General features: G+C 42.6%; 1 protein-coding gene across 1 annotated transcript in view; it reads left to right on the forward strand.

Moving 5' to 3' along the window:
* LOC141768257 (integrin alpha-5-like) overlaps window positions 1–22,020 on the forward strand; it is a 54,598-nt gene that overhangs the window by 13,281 nt on the left and 19,297 nt on the right. The window contains exons 4-18 of the mRNA XM_074636410.1: window positions 83–206; window positions 2,012–2,073; window positions 2,225–2,270; window positions 2,459–2,584; window positions 4,891–4,935; window positions 5,201–5,244; window positions 5,354–5,410; window positions 9,412–9,464; window positions 11,081–11,289; window positions 12,229–12,420; window positions 12,512–12,557; window positions 13,555–13,668; window positions 15,693–15,748; window positions 16,245–16,402; window positions 17,954–18,091. Coding sequence (XP_074492511.1) covers window positions 83–206; window positions 2,012–2,073; window positions 2,225–2,270; window positions 2,459–2,584; window positions 4,891–4,935; window positions 5,201–5,244; window positions 5,354–5,410; window positions 9,412–9,464; window positions 11,081–11,289; window positions 12,229–12,420; window positions 12,512–12,557; window positions 13,555–13,668; window positions 15,693–15,748; window positions 16,245–16,402; window positions 17,954–18,091 — 1,470 coding nt within the window. The remainder of the gene's footprint in view (window positions 1–82; window positions 207–2,011; window positions 2,074–2,224; window positions 2,271–2,458; window positions 2,585–4,890; window positions 4,936–5,200; window positions 5,245–5,353; window positions 5,411–9,411; window positions 9,465–11,080; window positions 11,290–12,228; window positions 12,421–12,511; window positions 12,558–13,554; window positions 13,669–15,692; window positions 15,749–16,244; window positions 16,403–17,953; window positions 18,092–22,020) is intronic.

Raw genomic sequence — 22,020 nt, forward strand, 5'->3', positions numbered from 1 at the left:
TTGATGTTTGAGGGAGGTGTTTCTCAACTACAAAATGTGGTCATGTTCTTTTGTCACTGAGCTGTCTCTCTGTGTTTGCCAGGCTTGTGCTCCCAAGTATTACTGGAGGACCGAACATGACACACCCTTCGCCGATGTCACAGGAACCTGCTACCTCTCTGTGGACGGACTCAAAACCTTTGTGGAGTACGCCCCCTGTCGCACAGGTGAGTTACTGCAATGATAGCCAACCTCCAAACCTTAATCAAACAGACACGGAGCAACATTAGCATCCATTTGTTATCATGTTTCTGTCCACCTGATCAATGTAAGACATGTATTAAATCTCCTTTTAGCTCCGTTTTGGTCTCCATAAACTGAGACGTGCGGCAAAGGTACTGCAGGGTGAAAGGGACAGGTACATGCCTAACAAGAAGTTAGTTATTATAGTTGTACCTGCTGATTTAGCCCGCTTATCAACACAGTCAGCAGTTGGAGCTGCCTCAGTGCATGGCATTTCATTTGTCTCAAAAACTCAAGTACATAAAAACCAGGTGTGTGCATGAGATACAAGTGCACAGAACAGTATCCGCAAGCGGAAAAGCATCCTCGCGGAGGAGCATTTCTGCTCCGCTGGTGCAAAATGCGGTCTGGCGAGCACAGGCGAGCTGTGACGACTGTGACAACTGCTCTCAGCAGAGAGGTAACCCGCGAGTTGGGAAATGCTGGTTAAGGTTAGGCATTGATCTTGAATAGTTAAGGTCAGGATAAGGCGTCGGGCAGCGAGTCCCGCAAGAGTTTTTGCAAGTTTTTCAGATCAGATATCGCAATTTGCGGGTTACCTTCTAGACACGACCCTGCTCAACACTTGCCCGCTCGTCAAGTTGACTTTTTAGGCTTTGGAGGCGGAGATGGAAGAGACAGTTGTTGATGTCTCCGTTCCTTTGATTGGTCACAGTGACGTACATGAAACTTGCCTTGGCGGAGGTGTGTGCTCTCCGAGTGCACTTCTAGTTTTCATGATTGAAAACCTTTCAACGGTGGTGTGTGTATCACAAGAGAGACATCGATCACGGAGGCAATTAAAACTTTTAGCGCCCGATTGCTGCAATCTGCTTCATCTAAGAGTCATAACTCAAACACAGACATGATAAACATAGTTTTTAGATTCTGTGTGACTTACACTTCCCGAGGATATCACTCTCCAATGTCCTTCTCGAATAAACATCCATAAATCCTCTTATTACTCCAGAACTGGCCTGAGAATCAGCACAGTTTTAAATTTTCATCAGTATCAAAGTAATCCAGTGATAGCTCCATTACATTGAAGACAGGAACTGCTAATAGCATGGCAACATTATACTTCCTGTTTACATCCCCCCAAAGCCCTCAGATCATCCAAAACTTAGAGCATGATTATCCCCCAAATCAAAGTAAGTCAAGGAGTAACAATGGGAGTTATTCTTGTTGCTATCAATATTTCTTTGACATTACTCGTTACTACATTGCTCAGAATGTTTCTAACATCATGCATTTATATTCCTGGAACACTGACACCATCCATATGAATGGACAGAGGAGAGTGTGCAGATATTTGTCCTGTATTGCAAAGAACAGGACAGGAAAATGTTCTAGTTCAGGATTAGTTTTGCTGTTTTTTATTAGTTTTCTGGCATTTTTAAAGTTGGTATAAGATATGTTTGCGTTGAATTTTCAGACGACAGCTACCTGCATATCTTTTGAAGAGTGCTGCCTACAATTTAGGTCAGCTCTTAAAACTCGTCAGCTGAACCAGAGAACCAAAAGTGTTACCAGATAAAGCTACAAATTTACTCTTAAACCTTTTTTCTGTGTTTTCTTCTGTTGTTTTCAAAGTGTCTGGAATTCAGTTTTGGGTCGATGAACAATTGAAATGTGACAACAATTACACTGGAGAGTTCTGCCCTCAACAGAACAGAACGTTTAGTTTTTCTCGTTTTCATGAAACAGAACGATTATTAGTGTTTCTCATGTTTGTTGCTGTTCATTGCAGAAAGACATGGACCTGTCGGACAGGGCTATTGTCAGGGGGGATTTAGTGCCGACTTCACCAAGGTAAGAGAAACATTTGTTGGAGTTTCTGCCGGTTTCTACATAATCACATAGTTACCGTAGCTCTGTTTTGGTTGATGTAAGCAGCGGGGATTTGTACACCGGCTCTGCAGAGTTTGTTTGAAACTCATGATGCAACTGTTGTGTGTTACAGGACGGGAGGGTTGTGCTTGGAGGACCGGGCAGCTTTTACTGGCAAGGTGAGCTCACAGGAATGTGGAGCAGCGTGGATCTTTAGATAGATATCTCCCAATAGAGATTGTTCCTCTGAATGAGACATAAAATCAATCCACCATCTTTGTCTTTCAACAAACCTCAGGAGTTCAAAAGTCACATGTCTTATTTTAACCTCTGACCTTTAACCTTTTGCTACCCGTCCATCCCATAGGTCAGCTGATCTCAGCCACCACAGAGGAGATTGTGAAGGCCTACTACCCCTCGTACTTTCTGCTGTCGGTCGCCGGGCAGATTCAGACACGACAGGTGCAGGGGAGCTATGACGACAGTTACCTGGGTGAGGAAGTACTCTTGAGGCAATTACGATTATTAAAATGAGATTTATTATTTATATAAATGTACTAACCCTAACTGTACAGCTACTGATACAACAAACACTACTACTACTACTACTACTACTACCTCTGTCGTCAGACTGCAACTACTTGTGTGTTATCCCCCGAACTGTTACACACTGTTCCTTTAATATCTGAGGTGTTAGTGACCCCATGACCTTTTGTCTACCCACCATGAGGTCCACATTTTGGCCAGGAAACACCTTTTTTTAAATCAGTTTGATATGGATTTCTACTGTTCGGTCTCTAGATGATTAGAACCCTTTGACCTTTCCTCTTGTGCCACCATCAGGACAAAATTTAAAACAATCGAACTGGCTTTCTAAATTTCTCTCATCACATTCGTACTCCCCGGAGGAAGAATTCTTTCCATTTTGGACACGTCATGATCTTTCCACGAACACCACCCTCATATCAAATCGTCAACTTTGTACACAGAAAACTGAAAAACAACTGTTGGAATGCAATAGCTTTGCTGGTGATATTCAGCCTCTTGAACTTTCCTCTTGTTCCACTCTCATGACTCATGACATGACTCAATCTACTGAGCACAATCATGCTCTCACAGGGAAATAAATGTATGATTATTACAACTCGATGGCCCTTTCTGTAGTGCTACCCTCAGGACAAACGTTTTGCTTCTTTTTTTTTGCCCCACTTTAAGTAGCAAAGTTGACACTCTGTCATTAACTTCTTCCAAACATTCACATTGTGGGGCCTTTTAGGGCCACACTATAGCGAAGTACTGTAGGGTGTAGGGGGAAGTAGATTGAAGTTGTTGCAGGTACTAATAGGCTACCCCACCTTCATCGCTTGATATTGTTCTCCTCCCACCCCCAGCGTCATCATCCCTGAACACACGATTCAACGCCTGTATGGTGTAGAAAGAAATCAGAAACATTTGACATCATGTATAGCTAATTATTCATTTAAATGGTGAAAGTGCTGCAGAATCATTTGTAAATTTTTCAAGTTTTGAGTTGTTCCAAATTAAGGGGGCACTCACGTGAATTTTACCAGCCGGGAACTCGTATTTACGATTATTCCAACAACACATGAATGCAGCACAAATGCCTTCTCTCCATTGTTAATGAAAGTGAAACAGCATTGCCACATGCGTCAACACATGGAGCTGTGATTAGGGATATTTGATACACCACAGCGTTGTACTGGCAGGGATACGTAGCCTACAGTAGTGCAAAGATGCCGTTTCTATGGTTGCCACACATAGCGCCTGCCCTTTACTCACGGAGCATGAGGAGCGCAGTCACACCTCGCGGATCCAAGCGAGTACGCAGGCGGGGTGTCGCTCCCCGTCTGAAAAGACCTTAATGTACAAACAAACAGGCAAACCAAACCAAAAACATAACCTCCCTGTCGGAGGTAACTAACTGTATGTTAACCTGATGTTAGCAGATGTGTTTTCTTGTTGGAAATGCAATCGTGACAGGTTGTATGTGGGTTTTTGGCAGGTAGCTGCTGTCCCTTCTACCTACCGGCACTGAATCTTTTAGTGGTACCGAGTAACAGACCATACCGGCCTCCTTTCAGCCCTGGTGACCCCCCTTCCAGGTGGCTGAGGAATATTTGTGTTATAAGATTTGTTTTGGCACGTGACACCCCTCCTCTTCCAGTCTTTGTTACCCACAATATATTAGATTTTAAAAGTACCCCATCGATTTAGCATCGCACTTCAATAAAGTTAAATCTGGTGCCTATATTACCCGCAATGCACCTCAACTGCTGGCAGTTTTGGATGTGGACTTAGAAAGAAGAGAGCTTACCAGCCACCTTTGGCCCGCTCTTCTTGAGGCTAGCGGCTCAAGGCTACATTAGCCGCTGCATAATGCACCTGAATCTCTGACCGAACTGGCGGTGGTTGAGTTGCATTGTGGGTAGTGTAGGCGCCAGGTTTTGACAAGCAAGATTATTCCATTGTGAATAAGACACTGTTATAGACATTGGAAAATGTTATAAGTAATACTCTTTTACAGTTGATGATCAAATGATGCCAATCACCGCCAATGTGTGAAGGCTTTTAATTTTACTGGTAACTACAACTAAAATACACTAGTGCTGCAGTAGGCCTACATCATTTATAATAATCATCATTATAACGAACTCCAAGTTCAAACATATTCGTATAACTTGTAATTTCAGTGTGATACAGTATCATGTATCCGTCATTTCCAACCTCAGCTGTTTCCTCTCATTCACACTCTTATTGTTTTCTTCATTTCTCCTGCAGGTTACTCTGTGGCTGGTGGCGAGTTCAGTGGGGATGATGAGGAAGGTGAGGGTCATATTTACAGTACGGAGAGCTGAAATGCATGGCTGAGTACAGGGTTTGCTGACCCCCACCCCGACCTCTGTCAAATATTGAACTGCTCGGTCTCAACACACATGATTGTGTTGTGATGGGAACGGATTACTAAGTCTTTCAGGAAGCAGGAACTCTTAGAGACCCAAAGAATCATTGTTGCTTGGTCACAACAGTTCTTAGTTATCAGTGTTGTTTTGAAATGACTCCTCCTCACCTTCTGATTTCCTTGTCGCAGATTTCATCACAGGAGTTCCAAAAGGACTCATGCTGTATGGTGTAGTAAGGACTCCCCACATTTTCATTTAACACCATTTTACAGTGCAAACAGTCTACAAAACATAAACGTATACATGCAGTATACTAATGACTTTTGTCTGTTTCGATATAGGTGTCCATATTAAACGGAAGGGATCTGACGTCTCTGCTCAACCTGACAGGGGAGCAGGTATGTGCACATCTGGCTGGGGGGATTTTCTGTAATAGCCTGGCTCCTATTCTCTTATGTGGGTACACTTTTAAAGTCACATGTGTTAAAGGAGGGCTGGAGATGAAGGAATTTGCCCCGTGGAGAGGAGGCCTATACCGGTGTCAGAGGTCGAGCTTACAGTACGCACAGCTCATGGTTTCTAAAAGCTGGAAATCAAACCCAGAAACTGCAGACCAGGATTGTGTTCACGTCATAGAAACAGAATAGGAGTAGAACAGACATTGAAGTGCTTTCTGTGGTCATTTGACTAGAACAAAAGAAAATGGTTGTTGTTGTTGTTAGTCCGGGAGACCGCCCATTGTTCCGACGACCCATTGTTCCGACAGCCCATTGCTACGAAAATGCACACACTCCGTGCAACAAACCATGACATCATCTGACCTTCTGACTGTATTGAGTCAGCATGTGATGTTGAAATGGAAAGTCCTGAAGAGTGACAGCATTTGTCAGTAAGACACTAGCTGAGCATTTAGTCATATTTCTTAAAAAATATAACCCACAGATTTAAAAAAAAAAATTTAAAAATTATTTTTAAAACAAAATGTCACCAACTCCCCCACTGTAACTGAAAATAGCTTTCTGACTCATCTAGCAGTGTGGTTGCAACCAACCCCTCCGCTCACTCCTCTCTTTCCAAGACTGTGGTACCGTGAGCTGCAGAGTGCAATACTGTGGTAACGCCGTTCGCCTCGCTCAGAGGCACCGCGGTTTTGCACTCTGCGGCGAACGTTACCGCAGTTTCACAAACTACGGTGGCCTTCAGGTAACGTAAAAACGTGAAAGGCTCTCCCTAGCTAGTGTCTGGTTTGTCCGTTCTGGGCGACTGTAGAAACATGGCAGATGACCCGCTCTCTATGTAGATATGAAGGGCTCATTCTAAGCTAACGAAAACACGATTCTTAGTTTCAGGTTATTATACAATAAAGAAAAGATTATAGAATTATGAATATTATTATTATTATCCATTTCTGCTAACAGATCCCCCAAAATGTTACACACTGTTCCTTTAACAGAATTTCCAGAAAGTTGGCAAAACAAATAGCAAATTAACGTTTTCATCCACTACTGTCATGTGAATATTAGCAGTTGGACACGTAAGGGATAATGTACAGCGAGCCGGTCATTGTTGTTAAATAAATCCCGACAGGGTGATCCTGTGGACCTCGATGTAAACCCTGAAGGGGTTTATTTCACAACAATGACCCGCTAGCTGTACATTATCGTGCTTATTACACAGCTACTTATTTAAGAAGTCAATAATTTGACACAAAAATGGTCCGCCAGAGTCCGACATCAGAACTGCGTCCATAGCAACGATCTCTTATACATAGCAACGGTCTGCTATAAAGAACTAACAGACAGTAGAACGGTGTGATTGATCAATCAGAATCACATAATCAACAAAGCTGTGTAATAAGGAAAGATAAATAGTTGCTGGCGCTAATTCTCCAGTTGAGTTCCATTAAAACACTACAGAAGAATAGGGTGCAATGACATGCTCCAAATGGATCAATTTCTGATTAAGGCATGTGGGAAATGCTGATATTATTCTGATTTTAGGAGCATTCTTTGGACATCTATACAGCGCATTCAGAATATACATCTCAATTGGGGATTTTACTACAGTTTGTGACACATGGACTCTTGCCTGTTTACGGCGTCAGTGTCTGTTCTCGTGCATAGTCGTAATAAGAATAGCTTGAAGAACGTAGGTTGCGTTCCAAATGGCATACTTTTTTATTTTTAGTACATACTGCAGCTGCAAAGAACGCACTGTTGCATGCAGTACACATTCAAATTGGGACATACTACTTCTTCTTAACATTGCGCCTTGAACTCAGACCCTCTTGCTCATATATCCAATATATGTGATATCATGGCTAAACCATGGGGGAACTGACTTATCAGTTACTTTTTTTGTGTAGTTTCACAAGGCTTAGTTGTGTAGGTATTGCATGATGTAATGGCATGTGACTGTGTCCACATGGGAAAGTGTGTGTGTGTCTCTTCAGTGTGGGAGGTCATCAGTGACTCTCAGAGGTGTCAGGCTCAGGGCGGAGGGCGCTGAGTAAACTGTTAAGTCATAGCGAGAGTGATCTGAGGTAAACTCCTGGCTGACGGACTCTCTGCTCTCTGTGGGTGAACGCTGGTCCCTCTGTGGGTGCTGTGGGACTGTGTAGTCAAAGTCAGCTGCAAAAACACACCGGAGGGTATTTGTACAAGAGGCCCTGTTGTTTGTTGAATTAAACCTCAAATTGTGTCATTTGTTATGCCAGTAAACTCTATTTTCTCCGTTCAGCCATGTTTCATTTGCTTAACAACTCCTGTTGTGTCCAAAATTGCAGACTTTATACTTGTTTATACTTGTTTATACTTGTTTATACTTGTTTATACTTGTTACTGGGTTGGGCGATATGATGATGATATTTATGAGACAATAGAAATGTGTCAGGCATCAGGGATTTTGCTGTCTGGAGGTATCAGACCATTATGGGGAGAGTAGTAGGGCTGCTCTGGTTCTATTCTATATGATACAGTATATTCATTTCTTGTATGCTTGATTTTGCTGACCAATCACTAGAGACCAACGTATCCTCCTGAATCATACGGCATTTTAAATCGACTCAGATGCATGGCCACTGGTCTTGCCGGGGTTTTAAGAGCGGGGCGGATGTCGGATGACATTAAGAAGTCATGCTATCTACTTTAGTCCGTTAGTCTCGCCCCTGGCACTGATTGGCTAACTGTTAGTCTCCCCTCCCCCCCCCCCCACGATGCTCATTACTTTTTAACCAAGAAACTGCTGTTTCATGCCACGATGCAGGACGAATCAGTCAACTCAAACTCGGTGGAGTGGGCGGATTCAAAGGATCATAGCAATAAAATAGGAGTAGAAGTTGAACTGTTTGCTGTGGTGATTTGATTAGTGCAAAACAAAATGAGGATTGTTGTTATGGTGACAACAGAACACACGTCAGTGGGGCCGTAAAATGTGAAGTCACAGCGCAGCTCGCCACGAAGAGAACGGACGCAGCTCCCGGAGGCCAGTCTCCCACAAAACCGAACAAAGTAGTCACTCTGGTGATAGCAATGTGCCTTCCTCTACTGTGTGGATGAAGCATTAAGTTGTTAAATGTGACTCATTTACTCTCTGTGCTTCGTAACGTTACTACTCCTCTGCTCATTTAGTCGTTACTGCAAAACCTCACCTCAGAGTCCGCGACTTGCCACAAGTCAGTTTAGTTTATACGTAAATCAGCCTGATACAACGGCTGTCGGCCATCCTGCTGCGTTGATTTGAATGGGAATTTCCGTTCTACTCCTAATTCTAATGCTATGGTCTGGACCCAGGCAACGATCTCACCTCACCTCAGATGAACATTCCCGGTGGTTCAGCTCTACAGGAAGTGTTGATCATATTTCTAAGAGTGTGAATGTATCTGGCATATCGGTGCTCCTACAGTGAATTTGAACTTTCCCGAGCCTCGGTTTGTTGATGTGAGCTGTTTTGCACGTGTGATGCAGGAAGACAACCCCAATATCCAGTCTTGTTTTTCACAAGGGTCTCCACACTCGTTTTTCTGCGTATAGCTACTAATCACTTTGAAGTGAGAGTCACCCGAGAATGTAACGTGAACCTAATTTATCATACGTGGTATGAAATTAAACCGGAAAAACCCAAGCCCCATGAGTTTTCTCTCTGAGTGAGTTCTTAAAGCAGTTTGAGGACCCCCTACCTCTCCTCGAGCTCACAGAAGCTCTAACGCTGAGCTCCATGAAAAGGGAGAGGAGGAGACCCCAGGGCATTGTGGGATTGAGAGATTGAAGAGGAAAGCTTCTGGGGGTGGTGGTGGAAGGTACAAAAAAGAGAGAGAGAAAGAAAATGAAAGAAAAGAAAGGGATCTACGCACCGTGGTGTGATTACAGGCTAACTGGGTCTTGTTTGTAATGCGTTCCAGATGGGGTCCTACTTCGGCTACGCAGTGGCAGCCACCGACATCAACAACGATGGGTGAGTGGATGGAGTGACGGTGAGACATGTGATGGCAAAAAAATGGGGAAAGGGTGACAAAATGAAATGAAATGACAGAGAACGGAAAAGTGAGCTAAAACAAGAGACTAAAGGTAAAGCATGAGGTCACTGAAACGGAGACAACGGGGACTTTTTGGAAGTTTCCCATGCTGCAGTTCAGTGATCCGGTCACTCTCTAATGTGTCAGGAACATTTCTGAAAATACTCTCATTCTGTCTGTAGTTCCTCTCAGTATACAGTTCTCATTCGGTCAGTTTCACTTCCCTTTCACTGGCAGAGGCACACAATTCAAAGAAATGACTATTTATCATCTGAATGAACTGATTCTGAGCGTGGTATGTACAGTACATCGCAGTCATTCAAAGTGTATTTGATTTGAAAATGCTCACTGGGAGTTGTACTTTATATGCTTTTATTCAGTCTTTATTATATTGCTATTAATTTAGTATCAGAGTCAGATTGACACACATTATTTTTAGCCACTTTTAACATTCTGAATTGGTCAACTTTCATAGCTCCTTTTCTCTGTTTCAACCATGATGTTGAAATGTACCTTAAAGGGAGATTTGTCAAGTATTTAATACTCTTATCAACATGGGAGTGGGAAAATACGCTGCTTTATGCAAAACGTATGTATATATTTATTATTGGAAATCAATTAACAACACAAAACAATGACAGATATTGATCCAGAAACCCTCACAGGTACTGCATTTAGCATAAAACAATATGCTCAAATCATAACATGGCAAACTGCAGCCCAACAGGCAACAACAGCTGTCAGTGTGTCAGTGTGCTGACTTGACTATGACTTGCCCCAAACTGCATGTGATTATCATAAAGTGGGCATGTCTGTAAAGGGGAGACTCGTGGGTATCCAGAAAACACATTTTCAAAAACAAAACGCGTTATTATCGCGTTAACTTTGACAGCCCTAATTTGGGGTTTCTACTAGAACATGTTTACACGCTTTAACGTTCAAAACACACAGTATTTTTCTCGTACTGTCCGTCTGAATATACCTGTATTCACCCTCTGTCTGAAACGCCCCGTTTTAGTGCCTAAATTGGCTTGTGAGAAAGAAATAGTGCACGTTTGCAAAGGTAGTTCTGAAGCTGTGGGCGATATGTTCTAATGAGCCTGCATGTGACATAGGAAGGGGAGTTACATCTGACTGGCTTGTTGAATCACATGTTTTCTGATCTAGACAGCCCACAAAAAACTGACTGGGTTGTCTTATTTCACAGTTTGTGGGTTGGTAGAAACTCCAGATACTCAAACGTTTGAGCATTAGCACTGAAAAAGTGAGCTTTTCATGATATGTCCCCTTTAAGTTATCACAGATACCAATTTGATCTGTCTGTATGAAGGAAAGTTGTATAAAATGACACAAGAAATATAGAATATTTCCTTTTGAGTCATGTGGTTGAGTATCTCACTCAGTGTAAACATCATATAGCTTTAATGAAGAGCGGAACATTGCTAAACTAAGATGATTTTTCCAACATTAAAGTTGCTAAAGGGGAAATACTAAAGTCTTGTTTCTTTATCTGTCTTCTCCTTATTTGTCTCCTGCCTTTGCTCGCCTCCCTCAGTTTGGACGACCTGGTGGTGGGAGCTCCAATGTTCATGCGTCGAGGGGTCAATGGGCGTCTGGAGGAGCTGGGTAAGGTGTACGTGTACCTCCAGAGAGGCCCTCTGCTGCTGGAGCCGAGCCAATCCCACCTCCTGGGTCAACAGGCCTTCAGCCGGTTCGGCACCTCGCTGGCTCCGCTGGGTGATCTCAATCAGGATGGATTCAACGGTAGGTGTGCTACTGCATACACAGTGTGGGTTAATATGCTCCAATCATAACATGTCAAACTGCAGCCCAACAGGCAACAGCAGCTGTCAGTGTGTCAGTGTGCTGACTTGACTATGACTTGCCCCAAACTGCATGTGATTATCATAAAGTGGGCATGTCTGTAAAGGGGAGACTCGTGGGTACCCATAGAACTCATTTACATTCACACATCTGGAGGTCAGAGGTCAAGGGACCCCTTTGAAAATGGCCATGACAGTTTTTCCTCGACAAAATGTAGCGTAAGTTTGGAGCGTTATTTAACCTCCTTCTAGTACGACATGGTTGGTACCAGTGGATTCCTTAGGTTTTTCTAGTTTCATATGATACCAGTATCTTCTCTCTAGCTTTCAAACCGAGCCCGCTACAATCATAAAATTGAAAGTTGCTTTAATGCGTTAAAGAAATTAGTGGCGTTAAAACGAATTTGAGTTAACGAGTCGTTATCTTGTTGAGTTTGACAGCCGTAAAAATGTGATAAATGACTGAATCAATGATCAAAATGCTTTTTGATTCATGTTTAGGGCGCTCGTTTAGCTCAGATACTATTCTAAATGTCAAAGATATCTTTCTATCTCAACACCCACTGATTTACTGACAGAGTCTGTGTTTTATTCATTCAAACATGATTCAGCCAAAGTCTAAAGAAGCTAATCTCCATAAAACAAAACAAAACACCACAAAATAATCTGTGACTTTTTTCTTTACTGGCCCACAAAACCACCGGTCCTACCCTGGCCTGTGGCAGCTGTTTTTTTGATCTGGTAATTTAAGTACATAGTGCTGGACTCGCTGTAAGCTGCTCTGCATGGAGCTAAAGTGTAGATGTACATACATATATAGGTTATATATACAGTAAACATGAGATTGTTCACATAGTGTGTTCTTGCTGTTTACAATCAGACGTGGCCATCGGCTGCCCCTACGGAGGAGAAGACCAGCACGGATTGGTTCTCATTTATAACGGTCACGCCGGAGGACTGATGGACACGCCCACTCAGACTCTCTCTGGCCAATGGGCTTCTAGCTCTTTCCCAGCCAGCTTTGGCTTCTCCCTGCGAGGAAACAGAGATCTGGATCAAAACGGCTATCCAGGTAAAATAGTCCACCGCCGCCGCCGCCGCCACCAGGCGTCTGTTATCCTCTTCTCTGATGGCTTCGTTTAACTCACCTTCCCTTCTTGCAGATCTGATTGTTGGTGCTTTTGGGGTCGATAAAGCAGTGTTATACAGGTATGTTAAAGCATGTATGAGTGTAGAAACAAATATATAGACCCTTCTTTTTTATTATTATATATGGAAGCCCTAAATGGACGTGATTCAAACTTTTTTTGTAATACCGTCTCAAGATCACAAGTCTTGTTATCTCAAGATAACAAGATTATTAACTCGTTATCACGATCAAACAAAAGGTTGTTTTCTTCTATTAATTATAATGTTTGAGTCAAATCAGTCGACGGTAAATGCATTCAAACGGCTCAGATCCAGCTGACAGCGTGGATGTAAACATCCTGACAGTGATGGACTGTGTATAAGCAGTGGACGTAGTCACCGTGACGCCACCGTGACGCCACCCATGGCATTTCGGCCGTCACCATCTTGGTTTTTGGCCATCGTCATGTTGGCTATTTGCAACCAGAAGTGACACGAGAGGATGGAGCTTAGTACAACCGCTAACTTCACCAAGTCCATCACTGTCAGGATGTATACATGCATCCACGCTGTCAGCTCGATCTGAGCCGTTTGAATGCATTTACCGTCGGCTGATTTGACCCAAACATTATAAATAATAAAAGAAGACAACCTTTTGTTTTCTCGGGATAATGGGTTAATTATCTCATTATTTCAAATGGACGTGGCTTATATGGATAGATCTCGTCTGGACCCACAAAATCCAGGGGAAAAAAATGTTATTGAGACTTTCGGTTCAAAGTTACAGACCTAAAGTAAAGTTCATTGTTATAGCGCCTCCGTCTGGCCAATCTGCACCACATTCGACACTATACTCACTGGGGTCCTGAGCTATAGACCCGCCAAGTGTGATGTAGATCGGATGGGTGGTTCTCTAGATATGTGAATAACACACAGAGGGACAGACAAACAGAGAATCCTTGCTTTGTAGTTAGATAATTAACTCGTGATCTTGAGATAACGGTATTAAAAAAATGTTTGAATCTTGTCCATTTCGGGCTTCCGTACTTATTCTTTCATGGTGTCTCTCTTCAATCAGGGCTCGGCCGATAGTGAGTGCCGGTGCGTCTCTTACTGTGCAGCCCACCATGTTCAACCAGGAGGAGAAGACCTGTGAGCTGATCACAGCCAATGAAACCATTTCTGTGTCTTGGTATGAACTTCAACTATTATCCTTATAAAAAGTTTGTCTCCACTTCTATCTTAATAGGAAGATTATACACCGTCTGATCCAACATGCAGTGTTTGTCATCGTAGCGGAAATTTCTTTAATACTTTAACAAAAAGCTTCAGACTTTACGAGTAGTTAAAGAGCTCTCTGACAACAGAACATGGAAAGTCTTGCAAACGTTATGTAACGCACATCTTAGTTCAGTTTCAGCTCTCCAAACTTCACCTCACGAGAATGTCAAATGACTTCATGTTTGCCAGTTTCCTGTCCAAGCTGCTCTGAACTACAGTATTCTTAGATCCAGTGAGAAAGAAAAAAGGGGAAATTCATCCTGTTTTGAATCTCAATGACGCTCTTTCCACAAGTTCAGGTTAACCATCGTATTAAATGTGGAACATTTTTAGACTGCCGTGAGAGGCGTTTGCCAGACTTGGCTGGTGTTTTAGTGTCTGCCCTGAAGGTTGATACAAGTAAGACTTGTTTTCCTGTTTATTGGTGTTTTTGCTGCCGTGGTGACAAAAAGGAGATGAAGGCAGCGGAGAAGAGGAAGCGGGAGAAAGGTGGAGTCGTTTTATGGAAAGATGGCACGGTGCAGAGAGGGTTGAGTTATTAATATTGAAAAGGTTGGAAAAGGGTTGTAACTTTCTAGAAATGAATGAGACATTGTTTGGCATCAACTGGACTCCTTACGCAGCACATGAGGTGTCCCCTCCCTTCATGTGACCACACACATTTTTACATGCATGCGTCGACTGATTTTTTTATGTCCCCGCGCCGGCGACAGAGGCATTATGTTTTTGGGTTGTTCGTCTCTCCGCCTGGACCATATTTGTGAACGTGATATCTCAGGTGCTCAAAGGTCAAAGGTCAAGGTTAGTGTGATCTCACAACCGTCCAATTCCCGTGAATCCATTCCATTCAATTGTCAAGCAAATTTTAAGCAAACTTTTGAAATGTCACAAAAAAAAAAATACAAACTAGGAGCGCTACCACCAACTGGTTCGGAGCAAATAACTCGGCTGCAGCGTAGTTTTATCAGAAGTTGACGCTATAGGCTCCGCATGTCAGCTAGTATTGGTCATGTTTCATGTTGTCCAGAGACGAAGACATTATAAATATATATCCGAGAAGACGCCGACAGCAGAAACAGCTGATCAGTCATTTATAATTATTATAAAACGGTCACTATATCGTGACAGTAGTACATGAAACAGGTAACCTGAAAAAAATCATGTGTCCTCTGTGTCCTCCGGTGTCCTCCGGTGCTCCTAACGGCATCTGCAAGATTTCACAGACCGGAGGAAAACAAGCAGTAAGAGCTGATCTGAGGTCTGCTGTCCAGCTGCCGTCTATGAGAGCCGGCTGTCAATCACTCGCGAACTCCGACCAAACGGTTAAACTAGGCAGCGCTGATCAAATATGAATCAATATTCTGTTACGTTAATGCCTATAAAAGTTTGTGACGCTGCCGCCATTTGGAAATCTGGTGAAGGAATGCCAAGTTCTGGTCACATGACCGGAGCACAGCCAATAGGAACTCTCTCTCAATGAAATGACCTGTGATTGGTCAAAGTCTCCCGTCACGGGCTAGATGTTCTAAAGTCTGAAAACAGAGCCATGAGGAGGAACAGAAGTCTAGTTTTCTCTCAGAACACTTGAATTACAATATGCTGAAAGGTTATTATGGGATTTTTGCCCAATGATGCCAAAATATACTGACTACTGAAGCTTTAAATGAAAAAAAGTTGTGTCTAGAAGGTAACCCCCAAACTGTGAAAACTTGCAAGAACTTTGGCGAGACGACCTATCCTAACCCTAACCACTCGAGGTCAATGCCTAACCTTAACTATCTCGTGAGGGTTTCGCTCTTCGTTCTTTACCCTTAAAACACGACCATAAAAAAATGATGTACAGATGTACCTCAGATCAGTGTAAACACATCTGTATAAGCTCAGTGTTAATTCTTTTTTTTTTTCTCCATATTTTTGTCTGTGTTCAACCTCCAGTGTCAGCATCAGTTTCTGCCTGCTGGCTAATGGGAAGCACCTCCCCTCTCAACTAGGTGAGGCACGCACACACACACACACACACGCACACACACGCACACACACACAGATGGTCCCTATTACCTCGCTTTCTTTGTGTAGCCACAAGAATGCTGGACTTCACTGTGGTCAATTTGGCAGTTAAGATGGAGATAAAAGAGCGATCGCGTAAACACAGGGTAACTTGGTGGGCTCCGGCAGTTTAGAAAAGTGTGTGTGTTTACTTTAAGTGCATGGGTGTGTATTGTCTGTGTTCTCTGTGTAGTTGTTGTCATGTGGGCCACAGAAATGCCCTCTTTCTGTATACTGTACGGAGAGCAAAGTAGCACATGAAGGCGCTTTACCGCAATAATGTTTACCACTGTATGAGTGTGCATTTACATTTACATTTACATTTAATATGTCTGTGCAAATATGTGTTTGTTATGGCTGTTTTCACACAGCCATATATGTAGACGTACAGACGACATGCATGTTCACGGTTTTCTCACTGTGTGTGTGTATATTTTGAAGGCTTTGTGGTGGAGGTTCAGTTGGACAGTGTGAAGCAGAACCAGAAGGAATCCATCAGGAGGACCTTGTTCCTCGATAGCCAGCAGCCCAGTCTGCTGAAGACCCTCAGCCTCGCCAACGGAGAACGCTCGTGCCACGACACCAAGATCTATCTGCGGGTCAGTCTGTCTCTCAAACCTACATTTTTTTCCATTAATTTCTGTCATTTCTGTCATGCTGAAGAAGAAGAAGTAGGGCTCTCAAAGTTAACGTGATAATAACACGTTAATGCACCTTTAAATTTTTTCTTTAGAGTGGAGATCCTGGTATCATATGAAACTAGAAAACCTGATGAATCCATCAGTACCAACCATGTCATGCTAGCTTGTCGCGAAGGAAGATAAATAAGGCTGCAAACTTATGCAAAATTTTGGCGAGGAAAAACTGTCATGGCCATTTCCAAAGGGGTCCCTTGACCTCTGACCTCCAGATCAGTGAATGTAAATGGGTTCTATGGGTACCCACGAGTCTCCCCTTTACAGACATGCCCACTTTATGATCATCACATGCAGTTTGGGGGCAAGTCATAGTCAAGTCAGCACACTGACACACTGACAGCTGTTGTTGCCTGTTGGGCTGCAGTTTGCCATGTTATGATTGGAGCATATTGTTTTATGCTAAATGCAGTACCTGTGAGGGTTTCTGGACAATATCTGTCATTGTTTTGTATTGATAATTGATTTCTAATAATATATATACGCATATTTGCACAAAACAAGCCTATTTCACCCACTCCCATGTTAATAAGAGTATTAAATACTTGATAAATCTCCCTTTAAGGTACATTTTGAACAGATAAAAAAATTTAAGATTAATTATGGACAATCATGCGATTAATCACGATTAAATATTTAAATCGAATGATGGCCCTATTTAAAAGTATTGTGCACTAACTATTTCTCAGTCTCAACACCTTTTATATGTTTCACAAATTCTCCGGCTCTTAATCTTGGCCGTCAGGAGCCCCGCCGGTTGTCATCTGAGCCATCTAATCAGAGTCTATGTTGCACCTGCAGCACCAGGTGAATGTAATTAAGTCGCCGGTAGGACAGAGGTTAAAGTCATTTCCTTATAGACGGGGGCTTGATGTTGCTGTTTGAAGTGCCATTTGAGGGGGGAAACTAGTACAGTACCAATCTTCTCATCACTCAGTGGGGACCTGATCAAAGTGAATGCCTGCCAGAAACACTTAAGTCATATGTGTACGTTCATTGTAAGGACATAATGATCAGAGCACTTAGCTCTTTGACAGGATAAGAGATGGTTGGAAACTGCCAGTCAACACGTATCTGTTTGTACACCTTTTCTTCCTTCTACTCTTTCTTCATCATCGTGGCTGGTTAAACAGAATTCATGTCACATTTTAGAGAAACTTAAACCGGACTAAATCCTACATTTAGGCCAATAACATCTGCTTTTGATTTTGTATAATGTGACAGCTTGTACATTTACTTGGAAGAGGGTTTCACTATAATCTGCGCTTAAAGGCTGGAAAATTCCTACACTAACGACAGATTTCTAACCATCTTTCACTCCTCATCGGAAGCGTCAGAATATTAAGAACAGACATTAATACACCAGACAGATGTCAGTCAGTTCTTGGAGACAACACATGGATCTGTGTGGTCCACATCAGTTACTCACATAGTTGCATCTTTCCTCTGTTGCAGGCTGAAGATGAGTTTCGGGATAAACTCTCTCCCATTTTCATCAGCCTTAACTTCAGTCTGGATCCTCAAGCCTCAGTGGACCAGCATGGCCTCAGACCAGTCCTGAATTATGACACAGAGCAGCGTATACAGCAGAAGGTATGTATATGAGCTCATGATGCAAAATAACTCCGTAGCCACGTAAAGAGTCACGCAGTACAGTTTAAAAACATTTCAGATTCAAGTTCAGGTGTTGCTATTTTTACATTTACAGTGTACGCTGCTTGAACATGATGTGCAATAAATGCATGTCAGAAATATCTAGGTTGAGAAATCCTCCCTAAATATCCAAACTGGAAATCCATCTATTCTTTTTAATAGTTCAACTCCCAAAGATATGAAGTGTATCTCAGTGTGGAGTTGTTAACTGTTTCTATATATTCCATTGCCACACCACACCACTTATATGGCCGCACGCCTTGCATGTTATGAACTAAACAGACACTGACCACAACGATTACCAGAGGAGAGAGAGCGTGACAGATGAACATTTTCACATGTACAAACGGTGTTTTCCACACACAGCGGTTCTCTGTACTATACAGGTTTAACTTCACCCTCCAGCACATCTCCCACTGTTTACATTTTGCATGCAGGGAATTTATTTGAATGGCAAAGACGGAGGCTACAGGCCGCCCTTTTTTAAAATTGACATCAAATGTAAGGCCCCTCTGCAGTGCCGAAGCCCATCTGGTTAGAGGTTGAGGGTCAGGCCTGGTGGAGCGTGAGCTGATTACTGCACTCTGGTCTCCATTGGTAGAGTTTCCTATATGAAGAGTTGGGAGGTTTATGGAGGACCGGCGAGTCATGGCTCTGCAAAAACACAGAGGGAGGACTGACAGCTCCTTTTGGGTGGGGCGGCACTCTGCTCGCAGACATCTGGTTGTGGTTTGTTTATGTATGTTGCCAGTGGTTTCCTCCGCCAGGCAAGAGCCAGAGCCTGAAAACGTGCACATGTTTATGTGAGTGATAGAAGGTGAAGTGAGTGTGATGTGAGGCTTTTTTAACAGAACACACCAACTTTTTTTCGGCCTAGAAACCTTCAAGGCAACACTATGAATTTCATCTGTCGTTGTTCTTTCTCTTTATGTGAGAGGAATCAACGTTTCAGTGATGAGAACATCATCAAAGTTCCCAGTAGACTGTTGGCCCTGATGCTTCATACTAACATTTGTACGCATTGTAGTCTGTATTGACTGCAATGTAAAAGCATCCGTGGAAATATGCTACGCTCAGAGCTAGTGACGTCGAATAAAAAAGTGACAAAGACTGCTTATGGTGTGCGGGAGGGGAGGTGGATGGGTCCAACGAACGCACAACTTTTAACCAGGACTGGTGTTTTGTTTTGTAAATTACGTTAGTGGGGTTAGTGACGTGTTTTTTAGTAATGTTTGTGACATGTTTTCCATACTGATGTGACGCCGTTTCCGTACGTATTGTACTTAGTTTACATACTTATTTTAAGACCAACCATGATGTTTTTCCTAAACCTAAAGCTGGGGACACACCAACCCGACATCAGAGAACTAGCGGCGATGAAGGCTGTTGTTGCATCGCCTCACGTCGCCTTTGCTTTGACCGACAAGTTGCACCCGAACACACCGCAAAGAGTACAGCCAACGTCCAGTTGGCACGTAGAAACTAGGCCGACAGAGGCTCATCGACGGCCCCAAACTGTCCGACGGCCGACCGTCGGCTTGGTGTGTCAGGGCCGTTAGCTACGTTTTTTTTTTGCCTAAACCTAAGTGAGTGTTTTTGCTGCCCCCTGCTGGTACTTCACCTGTTAAATGTTTTATATTGTGTAGACTGGGTGTCGTCACACTGCAACAGGCCACATATCTGACCACATCTACAGTTAAGATTATACTGCTTAACAGTTTCATAATGTCAAACCCCATTATTCACTCTATAAATGTAAATCCATTTAATGGCAGGGATGGTGAAGATTTTTAATTTTTTTTGTTATATTAGTTGAAATTCTCATGACATCCCGACAGCAATCAATAAATCAAATGCTCTGACCTGTCCAATCATTTAATTTGGCCCGAATGTAGTGATATGACAGATCTTCCAGCTGCTAGTTTGACAGCTGTAACTACTAACAATAGCCCTGTTAGTTGTTTACATTCATTAGGATAGGTTTATGTTCATAATGATAAATTTGGAGGGAGTGGCTTTGGAGGGAGGCCTGAAGCGACGGACTGTCAGTGTTGCCGACTTGGCGACTTCCTCTAGATTTAGAGCTAGTTAGAAGCTAATGCTGCTAGCTACTTTCATTGTAAAAGAGTTGACCACACTGGGCTCGTTTTTTTCGGCTGGATCATTTTTAAAAATCGAGTGTACTCCTGCTCGTTTCTCAGGATCGCCCACCCTGCCTTAATGTATTAATGCTCTGTAATTGCCTCTCTACATGGTAGGTTTTATTGTTGCTGGCGGAGTCCGTCTTTCTGCACACCCGCTAGGTTTGAAGGTTTTTCCAGTGATTTGAAATGACTTCTCAGGAATATATCGCTTTTTTCCCAGGAGTCCTGGGATTTCTCTCCATGGATATAGTTGAATGTAGTCTGATGTTATTCTGTCAGATTTGACTACAATTCTCAAGTCTCAATTGATTCTCTGTGTTTCTGCATATCCTCTTACCAGTTAATACATCCTAGTGCTGCTGTGGGAGCGTCTGACCTTCCTTATAGTGCGGTTATTACTGTATGCAGAGACAGGGAAGGAGTATGCATCACATGCAGCCATACCCAGGCATAGGACATGCCTGGGTAAGCCACTGGTTGAACTGCCTGGATAGTTTACATCTATTCGTAGGGAGGGATTAGCAAGCCTGTTGGCAGTAGCAGAGCGTCGTGGACAGGCTGGGGTGTACAGGGTGCACGCTTTGACCGTGTCCTGGATGTAAGATGGGCCTGAGCCATTCACTCACTGAAATGCAAATGAGAGTGTGACGTAATCTACGATTACTCTGACAACTTTTCAAGCGGGCTTTAGATACTTTCTATTGAAAATAGTTGGCAATACTGAATGCATGTGTCATTTTGAACATAATTCCGAGACCTGACTAATCACTGCTCATTAGATCCATGATTTCACACAGTACAGTACAGTACAGGAGCTTTATTAAGTTAATGACACTTTTTCTTGAAACTGTATAAATTCAGATTCTATTTGATAAAACTATTCCCAAGCGGTTATTGTACATTTTTAAACTAGGGCTGTCTATCGTTTAAAATATTTAATCATGATTAATCGCATCATGGTCCATAGTTATTTGTGATTAATCACAAATAAATCACACATTTTTCATGTCTTCAATATGTACCTTTTAAAGGGAGATTTGTCAAGTATTTAATACTCTTATCACCATGGCGGTGGGCAAATATGCACAAATTATGCAAATGTATGTATATATTTATTATTGGAAATTAATTTTGAACACAAAACAATATCAGATGTTGTCTAGAATCCCTCACAGGTACTGCATTTAGCATAAAAAATCATAACATGGCAAACTGCAGCCCATCAGGCAACAACAGCTGTTGTTTTTATTCCCATATCTTGAGGTGAGAGGTCAAGGGATCCCTTTGAAAATCCCATGTTCTTCGCAACAAGCTAGTATGACATGATATCAATGGATTCTTTAGGTTTTATAGTTTCATATGATACCAGTATCTTCACTCACACTAAAAATCGCAAGTTGCGTTAATGCGTTAAAGAGATCAGTGGCATTAAAACAATTTGCGCTAACTTTGACAGCCCTAATTTAAAGTCAAAATCTCAAAGATCTCCGTTCCGTTCTATTTGGCAGCACCTAAGCGGTAATTTCAGGTGTGTTTTTGGATCTCACTTCCCAGAGATCCAAACAATGTCGGGAATTCCCGGGAATGTCGCCACAGACACCCAGTTTGTAATACTTTGCTGCAAATGAAAGGGCTTTCATCAGTGGACCGTAGGCTTAATCACCATTGTGTTGCCTCATTCGGCGATAGATAGTGACTTAAAAGACATTTATTTAAATGAAAATC

The sequence above is a fragment of the Sebastes fasciatus genome, chromosome 1, assembly GCF_043250625.1.
Source record: "Sebastes fasciatus isolate fSebFas1 chromosome 1, fSebFas1.pri, whole genome shotgun sequence".
NCBI lineage: Eukaryota > Metazoa > Chordata > Actinopteri > Perciformes > Sebastidae > Sebastes > Sebastes fasciatus.